This window comes from Sminthopsis crassicaudata, chromosome 4 (assembly GCF_048593235.1).
Source record: "Sminthopsis crassicaudata isolate SCR6 chromosome 4, ASM4859323v1, whole genome shotgun sequence".
Taxonomy (NCBI): domain Eukaryota; kingdom Metazoa; phylum Chordata; class Mammalia; order Dasyuromorphia; family Dasyuridae; genus Sminthopsis; species Sminthopsis crassicaudata.
This window is the reverse complement of record NC_133620.1, coordinates 243,431,948-243,456,487: the sequence shown is the minus strand read 5'-3', so window position 1 is coordinate 243,456,487 and position 24,540 is coordinate 243,431,948. Positions and strand designations below refer to the sequence as shown.

General features: G+C 36.0%; 1 protein-coding gene across 2 annotated transcripts in view; it reads right to left on the bottom strand.

Annotated features, from left to right (window-relative positions):
* Positions 1-17,172, bottom strand: part of LOC141566241 (uncharacterized) — an 89,348-nt gene extending 72,176 nt beyond the window's left edge. For both annotated transcript variants that reach the window (XM_074310556.1, XM_074310557.1), the window contains exon 1: positions 15,254-17,172. In XM_074310556.1, coding sequence (XP_074166657.1) covers positions 15,254-15,620 — 367 coding nt within the window. In that variant the 5' untranslated portion in view covers positions 15,621-17,172. The remainder of the gene's footprint in view (positions 1-15,253) is intronic.
* Between the last annotated feature and the right edge of the window lie 7,368 nt (positions 17,173-24,540).

Below are 24,540 nucleotides of genomic sequence, written 5' to 3'. Positions count from 1 at the left end.
AGATTTAACCTCTGCATTCCTTAGTTTGTCATGAATTTTTGTAGTTTAAAAAATCAAAGCTGATAATCCACTGCTGCTGAGTTTCACTGAATATATATATTTAGGCTGACCTTTAGAAGACAGATATAAAGACTAGACCCCTCTACTTAGTGGGAACTGCTACAACTACTGGAGCTTGGTTCTCCCAATAGGAACTTTCAATTAGAACTATCTCAGCAAGGTCACAATACGCAATAGAAGTCGACTATAAATTTTCATTTTAAAATATTTTAGAAGTCGTTTGTTTCAGCCTCTTTAAAATCCTCCCATTTGCACATGTATTCAGTATCTTCCTTTTAAGAAGTCAAGTGAACTTCTATAATTGTTCACCTAGGACTGATAAGACTAATTGACACGGATTTAAAAATGTTTACTAAGAGTGGAACATTGTAATGGTGCTGGTAAGAAAAAGGAAAAAGCAAAAAGAGTTCTTGTCCTCAAGGAACTTACATTTTAATGGTGTAGACAATATACACATAAATAGGTATAGACAATATATAAAAGAGATATTAGGAACCTTACAAATCTGGGAGAGCTAAGAAAGGCCAGGGTAGAAGGTGGCATTTGATATTAGTTTTAAAGAAATCCTTTGATGAATACTATTTAGACTACTATTTATAGATCTCTATCAGATGACAGAGATAAAAGTTAATTGATAAATCCAAGGTCAGGGCCAGTGTTAAAATTTATAAAGTGCCTCCCTCTCCTTTCATTCATGAAAATGTGAAGACTTTTACTGTCAATTTCAGTTGTAGCATGCTACCTTTGGAATTGATGGGGGTAGGTAGGTGATGTGAGGAGTGCCCCTGATCTCTTAACATCCATTACAGTCTACACTGGACTGCTGCAAGTAATAAGGATACTTCTAGAGATCCAGTATGACCATAAGATTCTTTTTTCTTCTCTACACTAGATAAGAATGCTAATAAGAAGAGACTTTATTTTCAAAAGAAAAGCCTAGATATCTTACCAGATGAGTGAACTCAATTTAGTCTATATGTAAACTGATAAAAATTATAATCTATGAATTAAGAAGTGGAAATCTCCCTTCTAAGCTGAAAACATTTTGGGGAAAAGTAATATTATTGTGACTCCTGAAGGAGTAACATTTGGTAATACTCTATTAGACTTCAGACTCCTAGAGGGCAGGTACTGTTTTTGTCTTCTTTGTATTCTCAGTAAACAAACTGAGCCTGGCATATGATAGGAACTTAATAAATACAAATAAATAAATAAAAAACAATAAATACTTGACAGTAAAGCAAATATCAAGGGCACTTGGTAATGAAGTGGATAGAACACTGGGCTTGTAAATCAGGAAGACTCATCTTCACAAGGCCAAAACCAGCTTCAAACACTTACTAGTTGTGTGTTCCCAGGCACATCACTTAACTTTGTTTGCCTCAGTTTCCTTCTATATAAAATGAACTGGAAGGAAATGGCAAACAACTCCTGTAGCTTTGCCAAAAAAAACCCCAAATGGAATAATTTAGAATCAGACACAATTCAAATAACTGAACGGCAGCAAAATGAAAGATCATTATTCCTTAGTATATATCACATAGCATGAGTTACTATACCCACCCTAAAAAGTCATGAAAATCATGGAAGCATGAGGTCACAGATCTAGACTTAGAAGGGTTTTTAGAGGCTGTCCAATCCAACTTCTTCATTTTACAAAAAGGAAGAATCTGAAAATCAGGAGTACTGAATGGTTTACCCAAAGTCATACAGATAATAAGCATGTAAAATGGGATTTGAATCCAGGTTCTTTGACTTTCAAGTCAACTGTAATCCCATAATTTTTCTTTCACCCCTGATTAATTTTTACCCTTAATTTCTGTAGCCAGGACTTTTTGAGATTCACTGAAAAAAGTAAATAAAGAGAAAATCAGTTGATTTCACCCAATACACATTTATGGCACCCAAGCATCTAAGCATATGCTTGTTAAAATGTTGTTGAGGTGTATAAGACCAGTCTGGATGGAGGTCATGTTTCAAGTTAGGGAATATTGGGAAATAAAGTTGGATAGGAAGGATGATCTAACTAAACAAAACACAGTTATAGATCAAGGCAAACTATATTTTTTTAAAAAAAATCATTTGATCCTATTAACTAGTCATTTGTTTTAGAGAAAGTCTTTATCTTCTTAGAACTCAGACTCTTCATCTGCAAAATGCAAAAAACTAGGATTTCACTCTAAAATCCTATGATTTTTATGATTCTTCTAGTGTTTGAATATAGGACATGAGGAATTGAAAAAGAAGAAACAAACAAACAAAAAAATCACAGCCAAATCACACGCACAATAGATGGTCGTCTGCCCTCTTGTTAATTTGTTTTTTTATATATTTATAAACATACACATATATATATGTAGCTATATGTACGTATGTATGTATTTATGTCTGTGTATGTATAATCATACATCACCCTAACTTCACTCATCATCATTTCCCACACCCACATACTTTTAAAAATAGCAAGACTACAAAATAGTTTGTATATTTACAGACATGGTAGTTAGTAAGAGACTCATGAAGCATTCTGCATAAAAGACAATGTTTTCCAAAACTGTCTGTACTGAGAAAAAGAAAGGAAAAGATATAACATATAACTTTGATATTTTAAGGCTAGTTAGGAAACAAAAAATAGAGCAAAGATACAGGATATTTAGGATCAGAAAAAAGAGTCGTACATTTCCTGAGCGAAATCTTACATGACACTTCTTGTATACAAGTTATCACTGGCTACAGTCTATACCTGTCATGAGTCTTGGATCATCCAAAGTTTCAGTTCACTGTAATGTGACATTCCATCCCGTACGGCCATATGGCACCACTGGCAGAATAGTGACATTAAATTGTATCAGATGGTAGCTTAGGGAAGATCTGTGCAGTTTCCATTCACAAAACATATTTATTATTCTCCTTTAGTTAATTTTACCTATTCCCTTCTATGTAAAGCCGTTATTATTTTTGTCAAAATATTAGAACAGAAAAATAAATGATGCCCTGTTTCAGTAGCTCCAACGTGATCAATCCTAGCTCTTTTCCTTAAGACCTTCAGTGAAGAGGAGTTCCCCACTTCCTAAGTAGCCCATTCTACTATTTAGAGAACTCCTAGTAGTTAAAAAATTGCCCCTCATCACTCTCCCCTCATCATATCAAATTCTAACTTTCCATTCTATTTCTAAGTGTATCCTCTATGGGGACAAATAGTCTTTTTCCTCTCAAGGCTGAATCTTCAGTTTCTAAAATCAGTTTTCCTATAATATAGTTTCTTTTCCCCTCACTGGCTACAATCTTGTGGTTAATCATTGTCCCTTCTAAAATGTGGCACCCAGGACCAGTCAAAATGTTCTAGATATGATCTGTGGTTTTGTGAAAGAAGAGGATACAAAATAAAATAGAGAGAAAAGAAGGAGGATTATAAGAGAGGATAAAAAAGAACAGCTGTTTATAACTGATTTCTGCAGCTTCTGAGTGGACATTTGCATACTCCAAGAAAAAGTGGCTATCTTTTGTTTGTTATCATCAGTTACTTGGAAACTAACTAAACACTCCAAATTTAACCCTATTTACAATCCATAGATTGACTTCCCTACTGCACTTGGGTGTTCAGGTGGAGAGCTTTTAACATAAGCTAATGAATAACCTGATTTTGCTATAGAGACAGTTCACTAAACAAATGATTTAAGGGCCCAGAAAAGAATTAAAGTATACAAGAAGTACCACATTGACTATAATGTCATAAAGCATCTAGCAAATTGTAGACATTTAATAAATGCTTATTCGATGCATAAAAAAGAAGAAACTTGGGCATGTGGCATTGACAATTAGATCCCTCCCCATCATTCATGGTAAGTTTATTACTAGTACTGAAATTAAATTCTAAATATTAAGAGAAGGATTATATGTAATAGGAATTCCAATAGGAATGATATATTCCTATTGGAAAAGTTCCTAGTTTGACAGTGAGGGAAAGAAAAAAGGGGGGGGGGAGTCAAGATTTTTCCAAGGAATCTGCTTTAGAATTCAGTTCTCATCTAACTAGATATTACTTTGTTCATTAAAAATGTGTATACACACACACACACACACACACATAAACATACATATAATTTCTACTCACTTGTGTACACACATATGTATATATGTATACAAAACATATCTTTGACTGGCATATTCAGATTATAGTGATTAGTGGTTGTTATTGTTTTTAATCTACCTTCTAAAATTGACTTCTTAGGGTTTTTTTGCACATGTTGAGAAGTAAATGCTAAGGTTCTGGCAGTTTTTTAAAGAACTAAGATAAACATTCCAATCTAATACCTGCAGTTCTGCTAACAATATTGTTTGTATTATAAACTCCATCAATGATGGCTACTGAGTCAAACTGCCAGCATAAACAAACATTACTTAGTTACTAGTGGCATCTCAAATCTGCACACATAAATCTCAAAAGGCCAAAAAGAATGAAATTTTCCACTCCTACAAGATGCCTCTTTAAAGAGATTAGAAAAGATGAGGGAGGGGTTAACTGGAAGGAAGAGGTACTCCTGAATCCCATGACTTAGGCAAGTATAATACAATACTGGAATGAGTGAATAGTGTAAAGCTGTTACAGAAGATTTCAATGATCAGAGCTGGTGAAAAATCCCATGTAAAGTATCCCACCTGAGAAGGACATTATTCTTTGTACTTTTACTCTTTTTAGGATTCCAGCTAAAGGCAACAAATTTTGGCTTGAAAGGCAAAGGAGGCCACAGCCACAAGATCAGGAAGGAAAAGGAGAAGCAATGCAATAGATCCCATGAAGACCAAAATGAATCCATGCCGCATATGTCAGAAGGCTGCAGTCATCGGAAATCTGGGGCTGTCCTTCCTAATGCTCAGTGATTGGCCATCTAGGGGTTTTGTTTTTGTTTTACTTTTTAATAAGCTACTGGTGCTTAGGATATCTCTAGTATATCCATAAGTAAGTTTTATACTTTCCCTGAAACTAAGTATTTAAGTCAAAAACTATCCTTGAGATTAAAGGAAAAACTGCTCAGACACTAGAACTTAGTTTGACAATCACTGTTGATCAATCTTCTAGAACTCTGCTTTCAAGTCATATTAAGACTCTTCTTGCTCTTAATTTTCAATTCTGCTCTCAAGTCTTCTACTATACCTATAACTCCAATCATATCACTTTCCATCAAGGTTCTAATGGGAGGGGATACCAAAAAATGGTATTATAATCTGCCTACTATGGAATTCAAAATGAAACAAAATGACATAAACCTCTTTAGGAAAAGCAAAACCTGTAGCAGACAGACAGGTTGGATGGCTCTGTTGATTTTGGCAACACATGTATGTCTCACTATGCCAAAAGTTACTAAAAATCAAGAACAATGACTGAAGAAACCAGGATTATAAAATTCTTCCCTTGATATTTATCAAATAAAGACCTATTCATGAAAAGAATTTTAAGGACATCTGTAAAGAAACATTGTCTAGAGGAATCAAGAACACCACCAAAAACTAGGCAGGAAGATTCTCCTTTACTCTGCAACCCTTTGTATATTTTTACTGGTCATTATCTTCGTTTAATTTGTCTTTCATTGAAAGTATTCTAAAATTAACATGAATCAACAAATATTTATTAAGCACTTATGTGGTAGGCACTGTTAAATACTAGGGACACACACATACATACATATAAAAGCAAAACCAGTCAAGGAACTTAAAACACACAGACTCTCATATATGACATAAACAGTAGGTACAAAGTAATTTTAGGAGGGAAGACACTAAAAGCAGGAACTAGGAAAGATCTGTAGAAGGCACTAAGTCTTAAAGGAAGCTAAGTTGCAGAAAAAGAGCATTTTTTATGGATACATATTGCACCGCCCCAAGAGTTGCGAACTCCTTAATGTCAGGGTCCATTCTATTTGATTATCAAACAATCTCCATCTCCCATCCCAACTCTTTCCAGGGTTTGGAATACAGTGCTTTTAATAGGTTACAAAAGTTAGTGGAAATATTATAGTTCTGATTATTTTTCCCTTCTGGGTAGATAATTCTTCACAGAATGAATTCTTCATTTTTTTTCATGGTCTTGAGTGGGGTTCAGGACAGAAACCAGGTAATCTAAGTGGTTGCTTCCTTCCTCATCAGTGTCCTACCTCAAAGCACAGACAAGAGACAGAGGGAAATATGAATGACCATGGGATGGAGGGAGACAGATCCTTTGCAGATCTCATAAAAGTTAAGAGAAAGGAAAACGGGAGAGTAATATCTTGATTCCTGATCCCCCATGAGACACTTTGATAGCTTTCAACAATTCAATTCAACCAATAGTTAAACATTTGCTGTAGGCAAAGTATTGCACTAAATAATGAAAACTTTAAAAGGGAAAAATAATAGCCTTGGTCTTCTCTCCTCCTCCACCTACCAATGGAGTTTACAACATTGTGGGAAAATGAGATGACTCCTTATCCTCTTGGCTCTGCTGATCAGTTCTACCAAAAGAAGGGTAAAATGAAAGGACTAGGGTCTTAGTGAATAGAGTCTCCAGGGGACATTAATCATTCATGGACATAACAGTTAAAGTCTTCCTAGAGGTGAACCAAAACCAACTAAGAGAAATCTTATATAAAGAAGGATTATTTCAAAAGGTATGCAATACAAACAAGTAATATTATAAATATGACTATAAAACCACACAGTACTATAGCCATAGTACCTGCTTCAGATATATTTGCTAAACTAAGTTCAAGGGAAGATATACAGTTAAATCAAACCTATTCCTTACTCTCATAGAATTTATAGTCTAGTGGGGAGATAAAACATATAATGGAAATAACTCTAGCATAAGATAAAGTTAAGAAAAAAAAATGTCTTGAGGCATAGTATATTAACTTGAACTCCCAAGTTATTTATGACAATTAGAAGAAAGCAGGTTAAATATATACCCCTTGATTTAATAAGTAGATTAAAAAGGCAGATTTAGAACACGATTAGCTTGATTGTTCCTTTATTTTATATTAATCACAAAAAATTCTTCTACATAACATTTGTTTAAATTTCAAATAAAAAACTTACTTGGTGGGGTCACTGGCTACAAACTAGATTCTAAATCCATCAAAGAAATCTATTTGTGAATTAATAGATAATTTTGTTCATTCTTCACAGACTTGGCTGTCAATTTAACTGAACAACACTCATTAAATATCTCTTTTATGCAAGGCATTGTGCTAAGGAGAATACAAAGCCACACCAAAAACATTTCCTGTCCTATAAGAACTTGCAATACTAGAGACAGTTATGGTAGAGGGGAACATCACGTAAATAGTAAAAACCTGACAGATTGACGCAAGAGAGAACATTAAAGCAGGTCTCAGAATTGCCGAGTTCTTACATAGAATGCTACTTTCCCTAATAACTAAGTTGTTGACTTTCCATGTCACAAAAGACAAGGCAAGGCCATTCTCCAGTGGAAGAAGAAGAAACATTAAAGAAAACCAAAGGTGAATAAAGAAAAGGAGAAAGAAGGCAAGTGGAGAGGGAAAGAATGAATATATGGCTAAGTAGAAAGATTATAGACTCTGAAATCAGATTAGCTAGGTCTAAATCTCACCTCTGATAAAACCCACAAAACTTTGGCACAATATAAGCTCCGTGGCCTTTAGTTTCTTCATTTATCAAATATAGGGTTAGAATAGAACGCTTTTAAAGTTCTTTCTAGATCTAAGTCCATAGTTATATACACACAGATATAAATATATGATTATATAAACACACATATCAATATATGGTAACATCTATCTATCTTTTTATCTATCTGTATATATAGGGTAAAAAGAAAAGAATAGAAAGTAAAAGGAATATCAATATGAGGAAGGAAAAGAGAAATACTGAGTAAAGAACTAGAATTAAGAGAAGGGCTAGATTATAGTTAGTGTTGGAGCTGGGACTTTCTAAAAGTAGAATGGGAAGAGATAAAAATTAGAAAAGGAAGGAGAGGAAAGGTTTAGGAAAGAAAAGGAGATGATAATGAGAGAATTGAGAAACTATAATTAGGCTTAGGACATGAAGATCACTAAATGACTGTAGAGTTGAGTGAGAAAGGCCCTTACTTTAGAGGCCATCCTCAGACTCATTTGACAGGAGAGTATTAAATGTGATTTGCTCAAAGGGACACAAGGAATAAATAACAGAAAACTGATTTAAGCCCAGGTCTTCTTATTCAAAATCCAACTCTCCTTCCACTACACATATAGCAATGGTCAAAAGAAGCCTTTTAATAAGAACTGCTAAATAGAAAGTAAAAATGAGGACACTGAAACTTATAGAAAAGGTATACAGACTTTATGCTGTGAGTAAACATTATAACATTAGAAAATTAATTCTTGAAAAATGGAAAATGGTACAAACTTTTTCCCAAAAATGCAAAAAATTTTTTTCAGATAAGAACATTCATAGAAGTCTTATTCTTTATTTTAAGGCTCATTTTCCTATTCCAGAGTGTAAGCGAGAAAAAGCTCTTGACAATTAACAAGTATCTTTTTTTCTTCAATTGAAAGTTTAATAGCTATATGCTTTTCATAGTTCTTCAGAAATATCAAAAAGGAACTATACATATTTGTAGGACATATATTGACTTTTTCACACATCCAGTGTATTTTTAAATTATTCAGATTTTTAAAACTTCTACAGATTTCTATAGGAAATGCCTCCTGCCACCTCTGGGCAAAGGGGTAAGAAAACCTTTTATTTTCTTCTTTTAAAAGGCTACAAACAAAATACTGACTTGACAGATTTAGATTAATTCAAGGACTTATATTTAATGGGGTTTTTCTTTTATAATGATACTACAAAATACTAACTTTACAGATTTACATTAATTCAGAGGTTAAATTTAACATTTGCTAATAAAACATGGATTATTAAGCCTTGGAATTAAGAAAAATATTAGCATTAAAATAGTGTATGATAACAGAATAAAAATTATCTTGAGCGTCAATTATGATGTAAGAAAGGAAGCTATGAAATCCTTAAGGTGGGATAAAATGGAAACAGACTAACCTTGAAAGATTCTAATGATTAAGAGAAGAGAAATATAATTTAAGTTGAACAGAATTTCTTGAAGTCCCATATCTACAAGCCACACCCTACACAACTAGGGACAGGAAAGTATTTGGATTCAACCCTTTAAAAGTATCCAACCGGAGGTAAAGTTTAAAAAAAAAAAATACCACACGCATACACAACTCTCATTTTCAGAGAAGAAAAGAAACTCTTGCTCAATAAGTAGCAATTATGCTGAAGAATTTATATGCTGAGCACGACTGAATGTAAAAACACCAGATCAGTCAACCATAGCTTTAGCACTTTGAGTATGATTAACAGAATGAACTTTCAAAGGTCAATTAAATGTCAACACATTTTAAAGAGAGAGTCTTCTTAAGTTTGGTCAATGTATAATGGCACCTCATAACTGGAGGACGCCATTCTTAATTTAAGTGTAATTTGTGCGTTATGTATGTACACATACAGGCCAACTCACAAACACAAAGGCTGAGCAATTCTTCCAGGAGTTTAGTTGGTCTACTCGACAGCCCCTACAGTGTGAAAGTATCCCAAGTTATGAAACGGTTCAAAAGAATAGGCCTTTTGTTGACACAGCACCATGCAATGAAGATGAAAATGAATCAGAGCAAGCAAAAAATGCTAAGATTGCCAAGGTAATATGATAGTCCCACTTACATCAACAGAACTACCCTTACCAGCATATACCCTTCCCTACTCTTGGTATACACCCCCATGGCTATGTACTGAATGCTGGTGCTTACCTAAAGTACATTATGTGCTCAAAGCAGTCAAGATCTCAGACAAGAAATTAACTTTGAAGGAGAACAAATCTGAAGGTAGGAGCTCTCTGCTGATTATTGATACTTCTAACAAGAGATTAAAATACAAACTACAACTCCTTCTTAGAAGTGTTTACTTCCATCTCAGGAAAATGCAAGTTTATCATGTAATTTCATTGTGGAAAATACAGAAGGAAGATAAAACTGTGGATTGATCCTATCTTCAAACAGTCTATATTTTAACCAAAAACACTAATATGCGAAGCAACAATGAACAGTAAAAAATGGACTTAAGACATAAATGATTATAAATACTATGAAAGCTCAAAGGAAAGCAATTTACTGAGGCCTGCAATAGTGAAAGGATGATTCAAGAAGTTGGGCCTCAGGTGAGACCTGGAAAAGTTTGATAGGGTTTAAGATACACATGAAGAGGAGAAATGAAATAAAAATGCACAAGTGTTAGAGCTAGAAGGGATCCCCAATACTTAACCCAACACCTTATAAAATGAGGAAAATGAGATTCAAAGAAGGCCTACAGTCCCTTAGAGGATTAGTAGCACCATCAGAATTGGAATTTAGGTCTCCTGATTTCCAGGCTCCTGTTCTCCTTATGAGTGAAGGCCAGAAAAAGAACAACATGCCCATGGTATAGTGAAAAGACTGGCTAGTAGGTGAGCAGTGAGTGAGAAGGCATGGCAAAGAAGGCTGGGGAGCTAAAGTAGGGCCAGACCTAGAGGAGATTTACAACTAGTTAAAAGAGCTTATAGATTAATGGGCATCAAAAGTTTTTGATCAAAACAATAATATGAGAGTATTTAAGAAAGACTAGCTAGGGAGTAAGTAGTACATGGATAGACTGATGAAAAGGTAGGGAGGAGTGAGACCAACAAGTAGTTTCTTACTCAAGAGTTTCCAAGGCATGTGAAAATGTTCTGGAAAAGTAGAAAGTGCTATAGAAAGGTTTAAACATTAACTGAATCTGAAACTCAGAACTGGCTCCCCTGAAGGTACTACTCCCAAAAGCTAACTTGAAAGTGGATGGTAGTTCCTAGTAGCACAGTACAAGGAAAAATGAAGTACTTAGGAGTCAAAGGACTTAAATTCAAATCCCATTTCTGCCTCTTACTGCCAGTGTAACCTTAAAAAGATTATTTATTTCGTGTCTCAATTTCCTCATCTAAAAAAATTAAATTAGATGGCCTTTAAAGTCCTTTGCAATTCTAGATTAATGATCCTTTCTTCCTACAGAAAGAAGAAATAAAAACCCTTCTTTCTACTACATTGCAACAACTAGATCCTAAGATCCAAAATGTTTATGTGTATACATATATGCATGTATAAACATATATGTGTGTGGGCATACATATATCCTTTGGATATTAGGATCTAGTTATTTCAAAGAAAGGTACATATATCATATATACACACATATCTATATATTACATATATAGATATACACATATACATATATAATCTGCCCACTATTAAAAGGATTTAGATTGTTATTCAGAAATCAATCATCTTAGAAACTTCATTTAGTATTTCTAAAAGTATATCAAATTAAGGGTAAGGAGTAGAAGTTTTAACCTGAAATACAAAAGTTTTAGTGATGATGGAGTTTTGGTTCTGAACCAGTATGATGTTTTCCATACTTCTTATATGTTCTTTACTCAACAGTCACCTCTCTCAATAGTTATCACTTAGTGACCTCTCCTTTCCCAATATATATCAGAGCTACTAATGTCCCTCATAATCATCTTTCCCTTATTTTCTCTTCTTTTTATGTAGCAAGTTTTATGAGACATTTAAGCAAGACAAATGTAGATAGAGATAGATGGAAAAATTGAGAGATAAAGAAATGGCAGTATAGTAATAAACGAATAAACTTGAGACCCCAGTTCAAATAAGATGGCAGTCACTTATTGTGTGACTATATTTTTTTTTGTTGTTTTAAACCATGACTTAGTTTGTTGAAAGCATGAAATTCTACCACATATTTTTATTTATTATTAAAAATAATGTAGGTTCAGAGACAAGGATATACAGAATGAACCTATGATTTTATTGATGTATATGGAACTCTCAGGTGAGAGAATTCCTATGAATACAGACTAACACCTTCTCTACAATTTAAAGCCTTAGAGAACCCAGAGTTTTGATTCTTTTCATCCACAGTAACAAAGTCAGTTTGTGTCAGAGGTGGATCTTCCTGACTTCAAGGCTGCTTCTCTCTATCCACTACACTATACAACCTCCACTAAAATCTCATGCATAGAGGTATGGAGTTGACCTATGATTCTTGAAGACCTCACCCGCAAAATGTAAGCTCATGCAAACACTGGCTTTAAATGGACAAGCAAAGTTTGGATAGCTTGTCATTTACCAAAGATCTCCAAACTATACTGCCTGTTTTCTGGTACTCCTCTTATAATCAGAACTTGGACCCCAGTGCAGATTCTGGTAGATGAACTTTTAAACTAATCTTGCTCAAAATGAGGCCACCAGATGTTTTCTAGCTATCTTAAAACCCTTACCACCTCTCCTCATTCTTTCATCTCCCCTTTCTAACTCTAGCTCTTCTTATGTGTTATATATCTCTATTCAAATATTAGTTCTTTGAGATCAGAAGCTGTCTTGTTGTTTGTATTTGTACTATGCATGGCACATGGTAAGTGCTCAATGCATGTTTTTTCATTCACTCATTCATCACCAGAAGGAGATTATAATTTTTTTGGCTCTAGAACATTATAACTATCTTCTAAATGTAGAAAAGTTATTCTCCATTACTGCAGCAAGTATATTTATCAATGAAAACATGGTTCTTTTGAAATCTTGAAGAAAATTACAGGCAAAGAAGTATAAGAGCTCTTAGAGTTGAAGATGTACAGAAATAAAGAAGAGAAGTGATAATTAGTAGACACAGTTATATACCTTAGTATATAAACTAAATCATTTTCAGAGAGGATGGTTCTATTTTTTAGTGTTTGTGATTCTCGAAGGGACAGACTCCCGATCAGTATTACCGCCTTATCTTTCTCAAACTTTTTTAACTCTACATAGCACCAAGAAGTCATTATTTCTTCATTTGGAAGCTATGGAGGGGAAAGAAACAAAAAGCTCTAGGCAAAGATCCTCCAGGAAGGAAATCTATGCATCTTTAAGACCATGAAACTATGTCCTGAGATTCTCTTCCTTTCTCCACCCCTTCTAGAGAGACTTCTAATAAGCAGGTGAATGAGGAAGGTTCTTTTTGGGAAGTAGTCAAAGAAATTAAAATGAGAGGAGAAGGTTCTAGCCCAGGTGAAATTTTCATTGAGGGATACCACAAACATTTGCAGAGCGATTGTGATATACTTACCCTCTTAATTCCTCTCTTCTCCTCTATCCCCCTCTAGAGAGGGAACATTCGTGGGAGTCTTAAAATGAATGACATGGTTTTAGGAATCCTGTTGTTCAAGAGGCCTTTTTAGATTTCATGGTTACTTTTGGATAAGGCCATGTTGCCACTTCTCCATTCTTAAAAAATAGTCTTGGATTTCTGCTTTAAAGAATGTGCACTCTTCTATGCTTTTTTCCATTTACTAGTCATTCACCTAGACTCCTTAGGAATATAATTATTCCCCAAACTCATGATTCTTTCAATTTGAGATTTCTCCAGCCATTCTGTCTCTCTCCAGATTAAAATGAATTCAATAGATCATTAATGAAAATCTGAAAGCAAACTGAAACCATCTAGTCTAATTCTCTCATTTTACATTTGAGGAAACTGAGGCTTGGGAAGAAGGGCAGGTTCATTCAGGGATAGAGCAAAGCTGGATATATGACCATATCTTTCAAATTCTATCTCTGTTTCTTATGCTTCATTCTTTTTAAGACAACTTTCTGCTTTAGTATCTCATACTCTGCAACAAAACTTTAATAATCTTTAAAGAAGGGCAAAATAACACTTCGATGGCCTATAAGTATTTCATTTGCTCTTATATAAACAGACAATTTTTAAAAAGTTTTTAAAAGGGTAAATACATAGATACACACACATATTTTGTTAGGGAAACATCTCTTTTGCCACAAACTCTCAATGAAGGAAAAATATAATAATTTAAAATAAAAGTTAGATTTTAAATCACCACTTAACCTGTGACAATATGTCAAGGCTATTCCGGATCTTGTTAACTTATACCATTAAAATTTCATTAAAATATACATCTGTCATGTCATGAGCACATCTTAACAAAGATCTTTATTAAATTCTGTTGTGTTAGCATAAATGACACTGAAAATAAGGAGCTGTTTTCAAACCTTCATTAAAGTCAGTTACAAATATACTTCATTATAGGTTACTATTCCTGCAAGAAAGACATCAGTTTAAGATTAATTAGGATGTGACATTTTCTTTTTTAGAGAGAGTGAAGGCTTTCAAAAGTTCTCAATAAACAAGAGCAACTTGGAGGGAAAAAAGCTACTTGATATAGTATTTTCTAAATTGAGCAAAGGCAGAAGAGATTTTTTAACGGCACTTAACATAGCTCTCTCCCTATCCACCCCCAACTCCTCCATTTTCTCTGACCTATCCTTGTTTCTGTTTTTGCAGTTCCTTATCTCTCTTGGCTTTGTCAAACATTTCTGGCACTTTTGCAGAAGTAATAACTTTTTCTCTTCTCTCGAGACTAACTCCCCAGAAGTAGCAACAAAAGTAACTTAAGAGTTGTTTCTGAATAGACTGAAAGGTCAACATTGGCACATGCAAATTTTATGCAAATATATACTGCTGGGATTATTTTATATATTTTATCTAACTAAAGAAGTAGGCATAATTCCAGAATTAAAATAAATCAGCATTTCTTTAAAACTACAGAGAACTAGAGTTCAGATATCTTTTAGTCCAATACCCTCATTTTAAAGACTGAGGCCCAGAGAGGTTAAATAATTTTGTTCAAGGTCACATAGCTTGTTAGTGCAAATATGGGCCTGGGTCTTGGGTCTAAGAAATCAGCTTTTCCTACTATTCAATAAGCTGTAGTATAGTATCTTCAGAAATACCAACTCTGTCCTTTATAGCCTATTTGACCTTGGGCATGTCTTAACCTCTTTGGGCCTCAGTTTCCACATTTATGAAACGAGAGGACTTGCCTAGATGATTGTTTCTGGACATAATCCTGATTTTATAATTCCACCTACTCAATACCCAGGGTGTTTTTTTTTTTTTTTTGGGGGGGGGGGAAGGGGAATCCAGAGAGCCATCAAAAAAGAAGATGACTTTAGGCAGCAGCCTCTCCCAGGTTCCCTCTTACCTTTATCAAAAATAACACCTAAACCCACGGGAACCAATCAGACTACAATGATGTACTTACTAGTATGCTTGGGTACCGAGTTGCTCCTGGCCGCATCTTCTTGCCGGCTCCTCGACCACACACATCCAAGCAGATTGCAGATGTGCCCCAGCCTGCAGGCGTCTAAGTTGTTGGTTGATACAGAAGTAACCAAGAGTCCCCAAGCAGTGCCCCCAGTCCTGAGGGCGGACACCAACCCTTCCAAGGCTCGAGGAAACTTTTCCCCTACTTCAAAAGTGGCACCAGTCCCAGGAAATCGGTTCGGTCCTGCCATGAGGCTCAAGGCCTTGAGGGGTGAACATTCGCCAAGGGGGAGGGCAGCCACGCACCGATCTCGAGGAGATGGGGGGGTAGGGGGTAGGGGTCCCGTGGCTTGGACTAACGGCATTCCCTCGCTCAGGCCAGCGGCGGAGGGGCCAGGAGGAGAAATGAAGGAAGTCAAAAGGAAAAAAATAAATAAATAAAGACGAAAGAAAGGAAGGAGAGAAGTTGGCAGTAACAGGCAAAGGGAGAAGGCCGCCGGTTTAGGGTAGTAGGGCAGGGAGCGACAGCGCGGAAATCAAAGTTTGTCTTTCGGTGCCAGCAAAGTTTCCTAGGACCCTTGGAAAGTCAAAGCGGAAAATTTGCACTTCACTCTTGCCTCCAGGCCCGTTTCCTTCCATCCCCTTCTACGACCCCTGCTATATCTCCTCAGCAAAGGCCTGAGAGATCCCAGAGGGGCTGATCTCAGAGTCTGGGGCGCTGCTGGAAGGGGGAGGGGAGAGCCAACTGCCTTCACCCCCACCCCTGGCGCTTAGATAAGCTCCAGAGGTCCCGAATAAGAGAGATGCTTATCTCTCCTCTCCTTTCCTCTCCTCTTCTTCCTTCTCTTTCTCTCTCTCTCTCTCTCTCTCTCTCTCTCTCTCTCTCTCTCTCTCTCTCTCTCTCTCTCTCTCTCTCTCTCTCTCTCTCTCTCTCTCTCTCTCTCTCTCTCTCTCTCTCTCTGCCCCTCCTTCCTTTTCTCTCCCCCCTTCACACTCACACGCGTAAGGGCCAGAAAGAGAGGAGAGAGCAACTACCCCCCTGTTTTAAGAAGTGTATCCGCTACAACGAGACGCTCCTTGTGCCGGGACGGACTCTAGTAGCCGGCAGGGTATTGTCTCGAAAGAGAGCATGTTCAACGAAGGCAGAGACAGCAGGAGAAAAAGAAGAGAGGAGGGAATGCAGCCGAGCATTTCCAGTTGCCGTCTTTTTTTTTTTTTTTCTTCTTCTTCTTCTTCTTCTTCCACTCCTCCCTCTTCTTCCCGCCCCCCTTCCCCCCCTGCGATTTTACTCCTCCTCCTCCTCTCACCACGTTCTTTGTGTGTTTCTTCCTTTCCTTGGATCGGTTCCGCTTCTAACCTGACAGCCGAGCGGTTCTGCAGCTCGGGATCCTTCTTCTTTTGGCTGGTGTTCGCTTTGCTTTGCTTTGCTTAGTTTTCCTGAGGAGCTCAGGCCCCTGGCAGGGGCAGCAGCAGGAACAGCGAAAGCAGCAGCAGCGAGGGCATGAGCAGCTAGGGCAAGAGCAGCGAGGGCAGGAGCAGCAGCCGTGAGAGCAGCAGCAGCAGCCACAGCGAGAGCAGGAGAAGGAGAAGGGGGAGGGGGGAGAGGAGGAGGAAGAGGAGGAGGAGGAGAACAGAGGAAGAGCAGGAGGAGGAGCGCTGACAAATGATGCCTGGGAGCCGCACCAGTAGAAAGGGAAGAAAGCACTGAACCAGCCTCCTAGGACACACTGCAGGTGACTTGTTCGTCAGGTTCCTTTACCTTCCCTTTTAGGAGCTCTTTTTTACCCAGGACCCCTGACCAAGGCACTCCGTCCCCGCCCCCCGGGACCACAGTTGCCGGCTCCTCCTCCTCTCTCTCCCCTGCCTCTAACCCCAGCCCTGATCCGCTAAACCGAGCGCTCCTCTCCGCAACCTACAACTAGACCGCCGGCAAGAAATCCAAGTGGGGAATTCCACCCCCGCCCTCTCTCCCCAGCTCCTCCATCCCCCCCCTCCTAGATCCACCAATTAGCTCGGCGGAGAGGGGGCAAATCGGTCCAATGAAGGGCCAGGAAACCCAGCCAGTCCCGGAGGGTTCATCCAATAGAGGGGAACTCGGGCAACAGATCCACCCCCTATTCCATTAGGAATGAAGCTAACTGTGGCCAGTGGTGCTATCCCGCCCTGGAGTGAGAACAGAGAGCCAAGAAAGTGTGGGTTGCAAGGGGAGTTTAGATCTAGTCAGCCAGATACGATGTTTATGAATATATATACTAGAGTGTGAACGCGGGAATCATTTTACAAGTTTTCTCACTCTTCTTCCCTTCCCTTCCTCGATCCTCCCTTTCCCCCAAAGTTAAACTGCCATTTCTGGAAAAGTTATATGAAAAAATTTTTGTAAGACACATCTTGGAGGCATCAGTTTGCTATTTTTTAGACGACCAAGTAATAATCTTAATCATAACAATCGAGTATTTCTCAGGTTTTTTGAATTTTTTTGTGTGTTTGTTTTTTAATTAATGCCAAAACACCAGATCTCTAAATAAGAGTTACTAAATATAGAAGTAAAATCGTTCCGTTAAAATGTTAATGCAGCATAATTGTATTAAAGGAATACCAGTACAATTTAGTATAATATTGGTTAGGCATATGATTAATTTTTTTTTCAGTACTAAAACCCAAAAGATTTATTAACACCCTACTGTTAATACCTGACAAAATAATTTAATAGAAAACATATATTTGAAGAAAAGATATCATAGGTTTAGGGACCTTAGAGTTTACCTAGTTTCATCTGCTCAAATTATAGATAGGGAAACTGAAGCTCAGAAGAGATTAAAAAGCAAACTGTCCAAGTTCACTAAGGTAGCAAATAGCAGTAGTTGGAGGCTGGCCATTGTTCTTACCAGATCATGTTGGAGAAAATTTATTTTTAGTTAAACATTATAAACAACTAGTTCACTATCAAAATTTGTTGTGCAGAGAAGAAACTAAGTAAATGACATTTGATTTCATTTGACTATTGGATATTATGATTTAGCTAATTATGGCTTAGTTACAACATTATCTCTTAAAGATCAATGAACTATGGAGATTTAAAATTACTATTAGCTACATGTTGATTTTAAAGTTCAACAGCACTATTGGTACTTTTTATTACTATGTTTTTGGGGTCCCAAACTCTTTTTTAAAATTAATTTTATAATTATAAAAAAATTTTTTGACAGTACATATGCATGAGTAATTTTTTTTTATAACATTATCCTTTGTATTCATTTTTCCAAATTTTCCCCTCCCTCCCTCTACTCCCTCCTCTAGATGACAGGCAATCCCATATATTTTACATGTGTTACAGTATAACCTAGATACAATATATGTGTGTAAATCCAATTTTCTTGTTGCATGTTAAGTATTGGATTCCAAAGGTATAAGTAACCTGGGTAGAAAGACAGTAGTGCTAACAGTTTATATTCAATTCCCAGTGTTCCTTCTCTGGGTGTAGTTGTTTCTGTCCATCATTGATCAACTGGAAGTGAGTTGGATCTTCTTTATGTTGAAGATATCCACTTTCATCAGAATATCTTCATATAGTATTGTTGTTGAAGTGTATAGTGATCTTCTGGTTCTGCTCAGTTCACTCAGCATCAGTTCATGCAAGTCTCTCCAAGCCTCTCTTTATTCCTCCTGCTGGTCATTTCTTACAGAGCAATAATATTCCATAACCTTCATATACCACAATTTACCCAACCATTCTCCAATTGATGGACATCCATTCATCTTCCAGTTTCTAGCCACTACGAAAAGAGCTGCCAAAAACATTTTGACACATACAGGTCCTTTTCCCCTCTTTAGTATTTCTTTGGGATATAAGCCCAGTAGCAGCAATGCTGGATCAAAAGGTATGCACAGTTTGATAACTTTTGGGGCATAGTTCCAAATTACTCTCCAGAATGGCTGGATTCTTTCACAACTCCAGCAACAATGTATCAGTGTCCCAGTTTTCCCACATCCCCTCCAACATTCATCATTATTTGTTCCTGTCATTTTAGCCAATTTGACAAGTGTGTAGTGGTATCTCAGAGTTGTCTTAATTTGCATTTCTCTGATCAGTAGTGATTTGGAAGGTGCCAAACTCTTAATGCAGTTTTAAGCTTTAATAGCTATATGTAGGTGTGTTTTCACTTTTTTGGGCAAATTTGGCAAAGGTTCTATAACCATTTTTACTCTCCCCATTTGATCTTATCAAATATTCACATACTTGAGTAAGTAATCTCAATGATGTTCACAATAGATAGGATTTATCTGTTCTGGCCAGGTCAGATTTGGTCCACTCAAGTGGTTCAAATCTGACATAGAATGAACCACTCATAGATCTTCAGACATTTAATGGGTTTAGTTAACAATACTGTTAAGTCTTGATTAAATTATACTATATTTAAAGTTATAATTATGTAAAATATGTTCATTGGTTTCAGTCCAATGGAAATATAAAATGTGAATTTGAATAGTGTAGATACTTCAGAGGATTCATTATTTGAACTAAGACACTTCAAGGGATTCATTATTTGAATTAATTGTGTCCTAACTGTTGAATGGAAAGGATAGCAAGGAGGTAACATTGCTTTAAAAAGTCCCAGTTTTTCCTTGCCTATTCATTTGCTACAGTGGCATACAGGGTCAGCAAGGCATGTCAAACCTGTATAGTTCCTGATTTCTCTTATGCTGCGACACCTACAGCAACAAACAGTTCAAAACTTCCTTAATTCCCTGGACTAATTAAAGTTTAGTTGCCTTTTAAGAAATAATTAACTTTGCTTGTATATAGGTAAATGTTGTTACAAAAATGCCCTTTGTGTCAACCTGTCTTGCATAACTCTGGACACTGTCAAAGGACAGTTTAATTTACCACAATAAATAATAGTATAAAATAAATAAATAAAAATAAATAGATAGTTTAATTTACCACAATAAATAACAAAAAAAATAAGTTTAATTTACCACAGATATGTCCAATCTGTAGTGTGCATTCCTCCTATCATTAAAAGGTTACTGATGGGCATCTAAGGGATACCTTGGTTGGTATCCCTTGGTTGTACTAGCCCATCTTTTTAATTATGCATTTCTTGATGATGTACTTAACATTGTTGCTCCAAACTAATTATTCATTTATAATTTGTTTCAGCCTGCTTATAATCATGTTGTATCAACTGTCAATTTGGTTGGTCACCAAATTCAGTTCTTCAGGGACTACGGGACATTATGACTCAGTCATACAACACTGAAAGAATGTAAATAAGGAAAAAAAATGGCCTTTTGTTTTAGGAAGAAACTATTCAGTAATTGCAATTTCCTAAGGCAAGTCAGCCCAAGTCAGCCCACTCTTGTACTCCTGTTCAGTTCTGGGCCCACTTCGTTGTACATTTGCAGTGTTTGTCCAAGATATATACTGATGGATGAGCTCTATAGGTTATTCATCCAATTGCTTGTCATAAGCTGGACAATAGGCATTCTTCGTCCACTTGGTTTTTCCTATGTGGATAGTTAGAACAAAATCTTCTTAGTTATTGTGGATCTCATTTAAGAAGCTCTGAAATGTTCTGAGGCTTGGTGCAATCAGCATAAATGTCATCTGAAAATAAGAATACTTGGAGGGCCTCATTATCTATAAGGAATCCCTCTGGATTGGACTCTGTTCTGCATCTCTTCTTTGACAGTGGTGAATAACTTTGACAAACATATTATCACTGCTTTATGCGTTACTTGATATTAATGACCAGTGAGTCATTAAACAAGGTTATCACTGTTAATGGCTTTCCAGAATCCCTATATAATTTAGAAATACGCATGGGTGACATTTTGTCAGATACCTTTAAGGAGGCATTTGGTTCTACTAATGAGATATGTTGATGTTTTGTTTTCTTTTGTTTTTTAATCCAAAATAAGCACATTGAAGGTGTAAAAGAAGATTAAAAAAAAGTTTTATCTTCTAGCTATGTATTCTTTCTCTAGGAGCCATTATACCAGGATGCATGCCTGATTGACAGATTTCAAGATTTTACCCTCACCATTTCCATTGACTGTGTAATGTGATACAGAGGAAAGAATCCTGACCTCAGGGTCACATGACTATTTCCAATCCCTGTTCTGCTGTTAACTTCTCATGTAACCTTCCTGGGCCTCAGATCTGTCATCTGTAAGGTGAGGGGGTTGTATTAATGACCTTTATTTCTTAGGTCTGTGTTTTTATCATTGCCTTTGATAATTCAGAGGTGAGTGAGGATGGCATTATGAATATTGAAGCAATATATTTGAACCTATAAATGATATTGGACTAATTTTCCTTCATATTAGGTGTTCAAGATACCCATCCCTTTCCTTCCCATAAATCCAAGAGGATAATATTTCTAGACTTCTTCTTCTTTTTTTTTTTTTTTTGGAAGGATTTTATGAAGAGATATAAACTAACTGGGGGGGGGGAAATGAAGAGGTGAGATTTCTGGGTGAAGAACGTTTAAGAATGGTGTTCTTGACTAATCTGAGAAGTATTATAATGCAGTAGATACTGGAGTCAAAGACTAGGTTTCAGCTCAGATGGTCTCTTAGTAGTTGTATAGCCTTTAGCTTTTTAATTAGTGAAAAATGGAAATAATGACAACTGCATTATATACCTCACCTTTTCCACAAGGAGGTCCCATCTTATAAGTTCTTTAATGACAGGGAAGACACTAGTCCTTGAGCATGGGAAGAAATAGAATTTACCTTAAAATGATAAGTACTATTTATCTGCATCAACAAGCATCTGTAATGAGGATTAGTCAGAAGCCTTCCCAATGAGAGAGAAAGCAAAGATGTCCATTATCATCTCTGTTATTCAACATTGTTTTAGAAATGTAAGCTATAACAAGCCAATGAAAAATTGAAGGAATTAGAATTAGCAATGAGGAGACAAAACTATCATTCTTTGCAGGTGATATGATGGTATACTTAGAGAAACCTAGAGACTCAACTAAACATTACTTGAAATAAATAACTTTAGCAAAGTTTCAGGACACACAAAGGTGGTGACAACCTGAATGGATACAAGGAATTTGCTTATCTAGAACTTTTTATGCCAGTGATATCATAGGATCATCACAAAAGATAGAAGCTCTTATGTATGTCACAAGGATCTTCAGGAAGTTCAAATGATATATGTGCTATATAAATGTCATCTTGAATGCAGGGCCTAAATGTTTGATTTTTATCTTTTAATATATATGTATGTGTGTGTGTATTTATATATATATATATATATATATATGAGAGTTTACATTTATTTAGTACTTCCTCATCTGTTACTGTAAAGTCATCCTTTATTAAAAAGCTATATAAAAATTAATTAATTCATTCAACATGTATTTAAGTTCATTTTAGGTATAATTTTTGTGATGGAGATATAAATTACATTCCCCATAATTAAAATACTTAGGATCTAATGGGAATTATAAACCATATGTATGTGTTTGTATATGTGTCTCTGTGTGTGTACATGTATACACACATATAATTTACATATATAGCTTGTGTATATTAGATGTCATATAATATAGATACCTATTTAAATGTGTGTTTAGAGAAATACATGTGTACACATAAGTGATGTGTGCATAAGAGGAAGAGCACAAAATGTTATCATAATCCTTTGAAATCAATGTTAATAATTTTTACTAATAGATACATCAAACAAGAAACATTTATTAAATACCTATTATGTTAGAAATATGGTGCCAAATATTGGTGATTTTTAAAGGTCTAATTCAACATTTTCTTTTTATCTTTCAAAAGTTAAGCAAATTTCCCTATGGTTATATCAATAAATTGATGTAATCTATAACTGTCAAATCATGCAATTTTGTAGGAAAACTATTAATGACTAGTGATTTGAATTAATCTGATTCACAATTTAACATTTCATATAATTTTTAGGGATTTACATGTAGACTGCACTCCATTTTCCAAAGCGAAAGCAAAATTTTTTAAAGAGGGTATTTCCAAGTTCTTTACTAGTTGTTTTTTTTAATTTCCTAAAGCACATGAAGACACTTGTATGAGACTACACATGTGCATGAAACACACACACACACACACACACACACACACACACATCCTGCCTATAATCAAAATCAATTTATTTTCCTTTCCAGAACCCTAGCACATTTATATGGGCTTATTGTGCTTTTGGAATATGGTGCTAAAGTGACATGAATTTATAGTAACTATGGGAAAGTAGCAGTGGTGAAGTGGGCTTTGGGAAGCAGAAGAATGGTTACTAGTTCACTTTTCAGATTTTTACTTTCAGAGTATCCAGGTCTCCACATAATGCAAATATCAACCCATCTAAACTATATATCAGAAAAACCAGTATTTCTCCATTCCCTGGCACTTCTTGAAGCCAAGGATATTTGTGGTGAGAAGTATGATTCTGTACTGGTACACACTTCATTTACTTAGAGATTAATTCAGAGGTCTTTATCACGACTTCCTTATTGGCTTTGTCTTAAAAGGAAGGTAGAAGACAAGTTAACCTGTGAGCTCTTTTTGGAGAACAGTCTGCACTCATAATAGATACTAATGTTTACTAGAAAAAAGGATACTTTAGGAACAACTTTAGCCTTTTTTTTTGGGGGGGGGGAAACCTGCAGAGTTTTCCACATATAAGTAAATATCGAACTTTTCATATGCCCTATTATATTACTATGCCCTAGAGATATCACTAATTGAAATATTTTTAATTCCCTCCTTATAAGACTCTCACATTCTGGATTTTAATTCTGGCTATATCTTCATCCTGCAGTGTGAGCTTGGTAAAAATCACCTCTATTTGATTTTCAATTCAAAAGTATACAAGGCAACTAGGTGGCAAAGTAGGTTTAACAATCACCTTGGAGTCAGGAGGATACAGAAGAGTCAGGAGGTCACATGCAGTGACCCTGGACAAGACACTTAACCCCAGTTACCTCCAAAAAGAATTCTGTCACTTAGCCCCAAATGGTGTACTAGCCTACATTTGGTAATTTTGAGAGACTATGCAGTGGGTGACTGGTTTAGTTATGTTCTGTCTCCAGCACATCCTGACTGCTAGCTGGGTTACTCTGGGAGAATTTCTTGTCAGTGCTAAGATAAGTTATTGGTGATTTGCTAATCTGTTGGGGTTTGGGATCCTCAAACCAATGAAATCACAGTTCAGGAAAAATATATTTTTTATTATAGATTTTTATTGACAGAACATATGCATGGGTAATTTTTCAGCTTTGTCCCTTGCACACA